Source organism: Solanum tuberosum, unplaced genomic scaffold, assembly GCF_000226075.1.
Source record: "Solanum tuberosum cultivar DM 1-3 516 R44 unplaced genomic scaffold, SolTub_3.0 scf00316, whole genome shotgun sequence".
In the NCBI taxonomy this organism is placed as follows: Eukaryota; Viridiplantae; Streptophyta; class Magnoliopsida; order Solanales; family Solanaceae; genus Solanum; species Solanum tuberosum.
Window position 1 is genome coordinate 453,914 of NW_006239240.1, and position 11,875 is coordinate 465,788.

Genomic DNA, 11,875 nt, shown 5'->3' on the forward strand with positions numbered 1-11,875 from the left:
CCCCCCCCCCCCCCCCCCCCCCCCCAAAAAAAAAACTTTTATCACTTTTTCTTTAATTTGTAAAGTGAATTCAATTTAAATAAATATAATTATTGACTGCTTTCAAAGTATTGTAAACTCTTTAAGAACAATTATAAATCTTCTAAAGTTTTAAATTATTTTTATGATAATAGTATTAATTCAGAAATCATTATCATGGCAATTGACAAAATCTCATGGAACCAAATCAAACGTTAATAAAATACACTCATATATACTTTTACATTTACAATCTGAATACGCCTCAATATTCAATCATTCTTCTTAGGATATGGATGCAACATATTCATCTTAATAGGCAATAGCTAGCTTCCATATCTAAAACATTGAATCTGCCAAACACAGGCCTTACAGTCAGCATGGGATATACTCTAGTTATAGCCTATCCAAATTACAAGTGGTTTATGTACTATTCCTATATGTCTTGCAACTTTTGTCCAACGATCATTTCACATATATTCGAAAACTGTTCAACGCAATTAAAAATAGTTGATCCAAAGTAATCATTATTTTTAGATTTAATTAATTTTAATTTCTTTATGAAATGTGTAAAAAAAAATATAACAAGTAAAATGGATCGAAGAGTACTCTGATAAAGTCATCAACTATATATGTAATATATGGCCATGTGTTTGTGACTTATAATTAATTATAAATAAAATATAATTGGGTGCGTAACTATTAGTACTATACTTTTCATCTTTTTCATATTGAAAGTCATAATAAGAACGACGTTTCAACTCTAACCCACCAATGTTCAAATAAGACTGAGCACTTTACCAACTTGTGATTTGTTTTACTCGTCCCAATTATAATACAATATCTCTTCTTTTTTTCCTTCCTAATTGATGGGATAATAATTAATAGTACGATATTTGGTATCACGTCTATTATTCTTGTATGTATAGCTACTAGCTCATTTGAAAAGAAAATAAATAGGGTAAGTAGTCAACTTTGAGGTATTACCCAGAAAATCAAACACCGCAAATTATATTAAAATTTGGACATATAAAGAGATTAGAGGGGATAAATATAAGCAGAAACTGAATTTAACGCTGTTATTTTAAGTCATAAGTCATACATAAGAGACTAATAGTTGTTAATTAGGTAGCTGATTTGGAGTTATAAAGCTATGCATGCATTAAAATCCGCATAAGTAATACCTCATTTGATAGTTGGTTAGGAGGTAAATTATATTATTCATGTATAAAATTAATAAGTATTTGATTTCCACTTTAGAAACGTGCATAAGTTACGAGAAAATTTATGTATTATTTTTAGTATAGGATAAAAACTGAAATAATTAATCCCTAAATAACAAATATCTACTTAAAATAATACATATATAAAGCCCCACTAGGTCACCAGGATTTCATCGAGACGGTTCAAAGTTATACAGTAATAAAATATTTTAAAATGGCAATTGGATACAACAGACTATTAATTTTTGACCATTTTGCGTGTACTTTCTGAAAATATAAAAAGACTTTGTCAACAACCCAAACGACATGTATAATGGGTTAGCAGCCACCGAGATTATGTCATGACTAAAAGTGTACAAGGAATTTTATGTGTATAAATATAGCATATTTCACCTAAACTTATGAATCCAAGACAATAATTAAGTTGTTATTCGTTTTCCTCAGTCATAAAACTTAGAACATTATGGGTAAAATTTTCGTAGCTGCACTAACTTTATTAGTAACCCTTCAAGTTTTACATATTCCTATAGCTTTTGCTGCTACAACAGGAAAGAAACTAACAATTTTGAGCATCGATGGAGGTGGTATCAGAGGAATTATTCCCGGCACACTTCTTGCTTTCCTTGAATCCAAACTTCAGGTACTCGTCAACCACACTTTAATTATCTACATGCTACAATAATAGTAATACTCAGTAACATAGTCAGAATTTAAACACACCTATGCTATGAATTTTGAATTGAGAGAATTTCACACATTTACAGAAGATTCAACCTGAATTAGTACTACTTTGTATCTCATATATTTATATAAAATTTGATTTCGTAGCATTGATTATCAATTTTTATTAATTATTGGACATGGACATGCCTTTGTTACTATTTTGACCTTTTAAATCTAAGTTGATTAATTTGTGATGGTTATTGTAGGAACTTGATGGACCAAATGCAAGAATTGCGGATTATTTTGATGTGGTAGCTGGAACGAGCACAGGTGGATTAATAGCCACCATGCTAACAGCTCCAAACAAAGATAATCGTCCTTTATATGCAGCAAAAAATATTACAAATTTCTACATGGATCATGGCCCTAAAATCTTTCCAGAGAGCAGGTTGGATGAGTAATTAATAATTCAGTGTGTTATTATTTTTTTTTCCTGAAGACAAAAAAATATTGATGACAAATTATGTTTATATATATGTTATTAATGCAGTCGCAGCAGCTTCTTGAAAAGGCTAACAAATTTATTTGGGGGGCCAAAATATGATGGAAAATATCTGAAAACGTTGGTTAGGTCGATATTAGGCAATCTTACTGTGACGCAAACATTGACTCAATTAGTCGTCCCATCTTTTGATATCAAGCGCCTTCAAGCCGTCGTCTTCACAACTAGTGATGTATGATCTTCACCTAAATAAATTTCACTATATATATGAACCGATCATAATACATTATTGTACTCTGATATGATGTCAGTATACAAAACTTAAACTCTTTCGTATAATTTATATTCGTTGTACAGGCCAAAGCACATGTCTCTAAGGATGCTTTACTATCGGACGTCTGCCTTGGTACCTCAGCAGCACCCACTTATTTCCCTGTACATTATTTTGAGACCAAGGATTCTCAAGGCAAAACACGTACATTTGATCTTGTTGATGGAGGTGTAGCTGCAAATAATCCCGTGAGTAACTAGCCATTAGAAATTAATAAACATAAATAAAAAAAATTGTCAAATAATTTTACAAGTGATTAATCGAACAATAATTGACCTAATTTGATGAATATATATTTACAGACTCTAGTGGCAATTACTCAAACTTCGAAAGAAATCATGTTGGGTAAATTGCGAAACGCGAACTTGAAACCCATGGACTGCAAGAAAATGTTGGTTCTGTCACTAGGCACAGGTATAGCAAAGGATGAAAAGAAGTATAGCGCGGCGGCGGCTTCAACGTGGGGTGTACTTGGTTGGTTGTACAGCAATGGTGCAAGTCCATTGCTAGACGTTTATGGTGATGCAAGTGCTGATATTGTCGATGTGCACCTCTCTACCATATTTCAGTCCCTTGAGAGCGAAAAGAATTATCTTCGAATTCAGGTACCAAATTTGATCATTTAACTTGGAATTGTAACTATTTTATATTTCCCATGCACAGCGGTGGAGCCAAAATTTTACTAGAGCTACAAAATATAAGACAAGTAAATACACCAAATTAAAAAGTTTTTACAAACATAAATTATATATACATAAGGAATATTTTTTTTAATCTTATATGTACGGTATAATTTTTTGAAATAATAAGTTTTGGTTCAATTTTCCGTCGATTACTGGCGGGTCCCTCAACACGTCTATCTTCTCCTGATGTTAACTTCACCTTTTTGTAAGAGGGTGTCTATATCAACTTGTGTAGTTAATTTCTGTGACAATAAAAATTATAAAATCGTATTTCAGCATATTAAAATAATTGAATTTTACTTGCTATAAAGTTACTAAACTTTAAACATCGTAACAGAAAAGATACAAAGTCATCTTTTGTCACATCTAATTAGTTACATCTTATCTAAGTATAATATAATTGCTAGTTGTCACAAACTCACAATACTTTACCTGCTATAACTACAAAACATATTCAGCATAGTGATTTATTGGTGTACTAGGTAAAGTTTTGTGACGTTAATTATTATTATAGCAAGTGAAGTTAGGTTATTTTAAGGTAGAGCGCAAAATAAATTACTACTATATAATTACTTGTCATAGCCAATTAAAGTTACACTATAACTTAAATTTTGACGATATACTTCATGTTGATTTTTTTCAAAAAAATATGTGTAGGATGATAGTTTGAGTGGGGAGGCTTCATCTATGGATGTTGCAACGAGAAAGAACATGGAGGCACTTGTGCAAATTGGTAATGATCGATTGAAGAAGGCTGTTTCAAGGGTTAATTTAGACACTGGCCGCTATGAAGAAGTTAGTGGCGAAGGGACCAATGAAGAAGCTCTTATTCGCTTTGCTAAGTTGCTTTCAGAGCAAAGAAAAATTAGGCAACCACTTGACGAGTTCTCTTCCACTAGAAAAATACTCTAAGAATTTTTTGTACCATTAGTATTTCATTTTGCTTTGAAATTTCATAGGTTGAACACTTCTTTTAAATATATATATATATATATATTTATTCGATTTGGATAAAGGTAGACATGGCTTGCTTATCAATTATCATGTACAATGCTTTTCAAAGGATAAATAAATTGTAATAAATGACATATTGGAAATTAGCATTCGTATTTTTATAGTGTCCATTCCTTGAGTTGAAGGGTTTAATAATAGCATATGCACAATTGTATACGATAAGGTTCAATACGAAAAGAATTATGAGTGTATCTCCTAAGAAATTATTCTCTCTTTATGTTGGTTAGAGTTAGATATGGGTTGACTAATCCAGTCCACCATTTTAACGTGTCATAAAATGATTAGTGGAGATAGGTTGGGCGGACCCACTTTAATTTTTATTTAAAAAAAATTAAATCTAAATACTAATCTAAAAATATTAATATAAGTAATTATAAGATCATATTATATATTGTTGCTAACCAAATGACAAATCATAACTAAAATATCTCAATAATATATATTAAGTACTAAGTAATAATTATCAAATATTTTCAATTGTTAGTAATGCCCACTAAGTAGAGGATTTTTTCATTGCTTTGTCGCTTTCAATACAATTTTAGTTGCATAAAATGTATGTCTTCTAATGGACTTCAGTACGTACTAGTTTTATGATCGTTGGTTCCAGTTTGACTTTAAGAATTTGATTATAGCTTTGTGTCATTTTCTTAAACGTTGTCTATTACATCTTCAATTTGAAATCTCTACTATTCAATATTGATATCTTGTTAGCCCACAAACTCCTACAAAATTAAATAAATTTTGACATTCCTTCTTTTTTTCAATCGAACACATTTTATTAGAATCTCTCGAACTTTCAAAGTCATCATAACAAGTTTGTAACTCCCAACTAACCCCTCAATGGTCATGTGGAATTAAGGTCTTCTAAGAGCCAAAAAGTTCAAAAGAAAACTATGCATTGTCTTTACTTAAGTTGTTAAGTATTTTCAAAGACGAGGTTAAAAGCTTAATTCAACTGGATAAATGGCAATATCCGTCCATAAGAAGAAGATACGAGAAAAGCAACTTTTTTGTTAGCTAAAAAACTTTTGGTTTATATATAGTAAAGGATATTGTATAGGCTAATCATTTCCTTATTTCTTTGGTTTTTTTTGTGATTTGGTTTCTTGTGAGGTTTGGTCCATGTCCCCCTCTAACTTTGTACCTTTTTGGATGAATAGAATGGTCGGGGTCAAGCCTAACCCCCCACACTAAGGGCTCACAACCCTGGTGATGGCTTAAAAACAAAAAAAGACAATTTATTTTTATGTTGAAATTTTATGTTAGTCAGGGACCAGCCCGTATATGTTACAACATCTGTTAAACCATTTCAACATTGACAAACTCATTCACTAAACCACAAACCCCTGCCCCTATACCAGAGGATGAAAATAAAAAAATAGGCATAACACATAAACATGATCTTTAACTTGGCTTCAGCGAACAATTATGCCCTTCAACTTTGAGTGTGCACAAGTTGACACTTAAACGTGTCCTATATGATATAATACACATAGGATGCCACATAGGACACAAAATTGTCATGTAGGGTAATATTTAGGACAAATGCATGTGTCTATTTGTTCAATTTTATACAAGTTTAAGTGCCTACTTATGCATACACAAAAATTAAAGGTCATAATTGTCAGCTGACGTCAAGTTAAGAGTCATGTTTAATTAAGTATTATGCCTAAAAAATATTGGGCGAGATTTTACTTGTAGAAGGCCAACCAAGCCCATTATAAGACCCCCAAATCTCCTATGGCTATTCACTCTCTATACAACTCTTCTATTTATTCTCTGTCTTTACAGTGTCATTTGATATACAGTGTGTCAAAAATTCAGGTCTGATAACCTTCTGATTTCAGAGTACCTTATTTCAAGTCATCCATATATGATAGATTATTGTTGCCAGGATTGCCTGTAGGAATTCCCTGCTTATTTATTGATATCCACTATGAATTGAGTATTTTCTATTTGGTTTGAGCCAACCATTCTTTCAAATATAGATATTAGTAAAAAAACAAAACAAATACAGTTAATGAATAACAATATATAGTGGTCACTTTTGGGCCGACCAGGATTTTCATTGTATATGGCCCTTTTTGAATAATCCAATAATATGGACTTAGTGTCCAAATTTGAAAAAAAGAATAACAATATATAGAAATATTAACCTAACTTTGTTTCAATAGATTACAACAAAAACACAAAAATGAAGCAAATATCATTCCTTTCTTTTAAGGGCTAGGTCTTAGAAATTGTTACTTAACATAATTCATAAATATTATTTTATCTTTAAATTTGTTAAGAGTTTGATTGTAAGGCTTGCTAAATAAATATATGATAAGTTAAGTAGCTTTTGAGTTTGACTCCCTTTTTTGTTATTTTTAATACTTCACTTTTTTAATTGGTCAAACATCACAAATCTCATAAGTTTAGGAGCTAATTACTTTCCTTCATGTGAGTTTTCAATATTACGAATTTTACCATAGCGGCGCTCAACATTATCGGAGGCCTAAAGCCAAATTTCAATTAGAGGCTTAAATTCTAAATAAATTTATATGTATTTATTTAAAATTTATTGTTCTTACACTTTTTAGATGCAAATTATTACTTGATATTTTTTTATAAATGATTTATTCAAAAAAAAAACTCATCCAAATTATTAATTTTACATTAAATTTTATCAATTCATTGTTAAGACAATCATTATATGAATTGTCAAACATAATTTTAGAGAAAATGGCCAAAATCCTCCCCAACCTATAGCCGGATTTTCAACTACACACTCATACTTCACGGGGGTCCTATTACCCCCTGAATTATTTTAAAATGAAATAAATAGCCCCTCAAAACGTCATACCCAGTATGTGTCTTGTGGTGAAACACACGTGCTTGACATGTGTTTTCACATGTAGATCTTTTTTTAAAAGACATTTTTTTCTCTTTCTTCTTCAACCTTTCTTCTTCATTCATTTTTTAGCCCTAATTATTTTTTGAGAACTTTGATTTGGAGAAAATATTGGGGGTTAAATTGGGGGGTCTCTTTTGTCTTCTTCGGAGGGATATGTCGCTGCCGTCGGCATAGTCTACGAATTTCGCTGCCACCACCATCTCCATCTATGCCTTTGTTATTTATGCGCCTTCACCATTAGCTCCTCCACCTACTCAAAGAGCTCCCGTCATTTCTTTCAAAGAATAAAGCTCGAAAAAGAGAACATTCACACCACCACCAAGACCACTATGAGTCTAATTAATATTTGTGGGTATTTTCATAATTTTATGAGTCTATGTGATGGAGTTTTTATAATCAAGAGAAGGCAATTGCTTGTCGAGAATCTAGAAAACAAACTAAAAAACACATGAGGGATTTAGATCTACATGTAAAAAATAATTTTTCTTTTTTAGGGTACAATTGCATTTGAACCCAGATTGATTTTTCAAATTTGATTCAAATTATTTTTTGGTGATTGGAGATGGTGGATTTGATTCTTTTTTTCAAAATTTTTACATGAGAGTTGTTAGAAATTTACAATATTGAATCCGGTGAAGATGGCGGTAATGGTGCGGCGATTTTGGGATGATAAGGGTGGAGAGATTTGACATATGCTACCATGGAGAAGAAAGAAATTAAATTTTAAAATAATAATAATTAAAAATACAAATATTTATGAAATAACATATTTAAAACAAAATTTGACCATTTTCTCCATAATTTTATAAGTAATAAGTTGACAAATTTTAAAGGATTAAGGAGAATAAAATAATACATATATTTTTAAAAATATCTCTTTTATAATAAATAAAAATTTTAAATAAAAAATTAACATATGATTTCTTTTTAGTAAAAATTTGAGGCCTCCCAAAATTGAGGGTCTAAGGCATATGCCTTATTTTTTGTGCATAGAGTCGGCCCTGTCTTACTAGATAGAATTTGGACTTTGAATACATGTATTTGACTCGTCTAGGTGAATGTATCTCAGATACATGGGTCAAAATATAGAATTTGGACTTTGAATACATGTATTTGGCTCATCCAGATGAATGTATCTCAGATACATGCATATGGGTCAAAATCAGTGGCGGATCTAGGATTTTAAGGAGTGCTCAACAACACTAAAAGAGCCTTAAGCACCCACCCAAGAGCCAATGGGCCAATCAAATCATTTATTCATTGGGTGCTCTATGTTAATTTTATACAAATACCTCTTAATTTCTACATAGATATATATATTCCGACATGAGGTTAATGGGTGCTCGAGCACCCGGCGGACTCCATGTGGGTCCTCCCCTGATCAAAATTAGATGTAATTTGTTTTAGATTGTATCAAAGTGGATTCGCATAATCTGTTAAGTCAAATGTACAAAATTGCCCTTTAATCTTGTGGTCTTAAACATGTCATGTATAAAGCTGAAATTAAAATGTTATCAAAAAGGGAAATATGTCATTCTTTTTAATTTGAAACAGACTAAAAAAGAAAGTAGGTCATTCTATTTTAAACAGATGAAGTATATAGTATTTTAAACACTCTTAAAATCAATAAAAACCTGCCATACAATCACAATGACAAGGATATACTCAAAACTTATCTGGAGCCCAGTTTTGAGTTAAACGGAGGGAGGGCTCAGTAGAGAGGAGGCCAGGTCGTGAAGGGATCTGCTCCAATATTTGACCTCATTAAACTCAATTTAGATTAGTTGCTTGATGATATGATCAGGATTAGTAAAAGTTAAATAATAAAATTGTTCAAGATGTGATCGACGTTAAATAAGGACTGACGACATAATAAATTAATGCACGCTCCAAATCACCAGATAAAATGGAACTACAAATTAAGGTACTATAGATTACTTGATAGAGTTACAAAAACTATTAGAGTAATCAAAGTCCATAATACTCCCTCTATTCAATAATAGTTGTTCATTATTACTTGATACAAAGCTTAAGAAATATAAAGGATAGGGGTAATTATACCAAATCACCCTTAATAAATACTCCCTCCGTCCACTTTTATTTGTCATGTTGCGCTTTTCGAAAGTCAATTTGACTTATTTTCAAAGTTAAATTAGATTACATTAATTCGATTTTTTAAACAAAAAATTTAGATATTCAAAAACTATATGAAAAGTACTATACATTGCAATATTTTACATATCAATATGAAGATTAAATATATCCTAAAATGTTAGTCAAAGTTTTTAAAGTTTGACTCTAAAAATGGAAAGTATGACAATTAATAGTGGACAGAGGGAGTATATAGTAACTTAAAAATTAGAATACACCTCATAATTACGTACAAGATGAATAGGAGAGAGAAAGATTTTATTTGTAACGTGGAGCTTTAAGGAGTAGATGCATGGAATATTAAAATTTGTAGAGTCAATAATGCATACGGAAAAAGAGGATCAAATCACATGTGAATTACCTAGAATATGGAAGGAGAAAAAAAAGAACTCATCAAGTTCTAACTAACACCATTTAAGATCTGAACAAGAGTTGAAATCAAGAGTTCAACTTTTCACATGACATATTATAGAACATTTTGATGCATTTGACATATCTTTAATTTAAATTGTGTGTCAAATACGAAGTAAAAAGATTGTTACACGCAATTAATTAAGTGACCTGACGGTGTGTAAATCTTGTTTACACCATATATCGTGTGTATGGAACTTAAACTCCGGTATAAATATGCCTTCACCTAGACATAGGTGTGTTAACAAGCTATAAGCCTTTAATTAAGCAGCTATACAGTATGGGTAGGAGTTTTGTAGGTGCAGTATTGATCACCTTTCTAGTACTGTTGCAACATCCTATAGCTTGTGTAGCTACTAAACGAAAGACGGTAACAATTTTAAGCATCGATGGAGGTGGCATTAGAGGCATTATTCCTGGCACTATTCTTGCATTCCTTGAATCTAAACTTCAGGTATATATACATACATATTCGTCAACAATTTTATCTACTCATATAATTGCATGCAATGATACGCGAGACTTTTTTTTGGCCAGACGCGGAGCTAGGTGGGGTTCATGGGTTCGAACGAACCCAGCAGCTTTTCTGTAGATCTTATATTTATATTAGAAAATTAAATAAATATATATGTATATTAACTTGTGAACCCCTAAAGAATTGATTGACGGTTCAATGGTAAGGAAGGGACCATGGAAATGTTTTTCACACTAGAGTTGTGGGTTTGAACCCCTCTCTTTCTTTCTTTTTTTAAAAAAGGGAAATTTAGAACTCAAACTCTTAATCTTGGCTCCGCCTCTGTTTTTGGCTATGTCGTTAGGAACTTGATGGACCGAATGCAAGAATTGCAGATTATTTTGATGTGGTAGCTGGTACGAGTACAGGTGGACTTGTAACCACAATGCTCACAGCTCCAAACAAGGATAATCGCCCTTTATATGTTGCAAAAGATATTAACAACTTCTACATGGAACACGGCCCTAAAATCTTTCCTCAGAACAGGTAATTAATTACAATAATTGATAATCTTGTTAGTGTTTCTTAATTTTTATAAGTTCAATTGCTGGACACTAAAAGGCGAATTCAATATTTGAAATTGGTGGATTCAACAAGCTTCAAGGTTCTCACTTATTTATGTATCATGACGAAAATCCAAAGTTCAATTACATTAATTGTATCGATCAAGACTTTACTGATGACAGATTTTTGTATATGTGTAATGTTGAAGCCGCAACAACTTCATGAAGAAGATGTTAAATTTATTTGGTGGACCAAAGTATGATGGCAAATACTTGAGATCGTTGGTTAGGTCGGAACTAGGCAATCTTACTATGAAGCAAACATTGACTCATACACTTATTCCAACTTTTGATATCAAACGCCTTCAACCCATCATTTTCACAACTACTGATGTATGTTCACTATTAATTATGATTTACTCAATTCATGTCTACATATTAATAATATCCATATAAATATGTACACTGAACAGGCCAGAGCAAGTGAGTCTAAGAATGCACGCCTATCGGACGTTTCTCTTGGTACTTCAGCAGCACCCACTTATTTCCCTGTACATTATTTTGAGACTAAGGATGGTCAAGGCAAAATACGTACATTTGATCTTGTTGATGGAGGTGTAGCTGCAAATAATCCTGTGAGTATTCATTTGAATAAGAGCACACTGTTTGTTTTAATTTTCAAAAGGTCTCATACCATTTAAGGGGTCGTTTGGTAGAGTGTATTAGGAAAAATAACGCATGCATTAACATTGTGTATTACTAGTACCTTGTTTGGTACTTTTTTCCAACCTATGTATAACTAATGCTTGCATTAGTTATACACTCTATTGTGTATTAAGGTGTGTATTGCTAATACCATGGATTTCTAGGTATTAGCAATGCAATGGTTTTAATGCATGCATTAGATTAACTAATGACAAAACTACCCTCTAAGCCTAATAATAATAATAATTATTATTATTATTA

The 11,875-nt window shown here is 31.6% G+C and overlaps 2 protein-coding genes across 2 annotated transcripts in view; both read left to right on the forward strand.

Annotated features, from left to right (window-relative positions):
- The first annotated feature begins 1,624 nt into the window (after window positions 1-1,624).
- Window positions 1,625-4,521, forward strand: LOC102593947 (patatin-like protein 1). Its single transcript, XM_006360166.2, has 6 exons — window positions 1,625-1,881; window positions 2,171-2,352; window positions 2,455-2,638; window positions 2,764-2,925; window positions 3,040-3,342; window positions 4,078-4,521. The coding sequence occupies exons 1-6, from the start codon at window positions 1,705-1,707 to the stop codon at window positions 4,330-4,332; spliced, it is 1,263 nt and encodes a 420-aa protein (XP_006360228.1). The 5' UTR covers window positions 1,625-1,704; the 3' UTR covers window positions 4,333-4,521.
- Window positions 4,522-10,153: 5,632 nt separating this feature from the next.
- LOC102602777 (patatin-like protein 3) overlaps window positions 10,154-11,875 on the forward strand; it is a 3,642-nt gene continuing 1,920 nt past the window's right edge. The window contains exons 1-4 of the mRNA XM_006360186.2: window positions 10,154-10,346; window positions 10,711-10,892; window positions 11,119-11,302; window positions 11,383-11,544. Of these exons, the coding sequence (XP_006360248.1) occupies window positions 10,173-10,346; window positions 10,711-10,892; window positions 11,119-11,302; window positions 11,383-11,544 (702 nt within the window). The 5' untranslated portion in view covers window positions 10,154-10,172. The remainder of the gene's footprint in view (window positions 10,347-10,710; window positions 10,893-11,118; window positions 11,303-11,382; window positions 11,545-11,875) is intronic.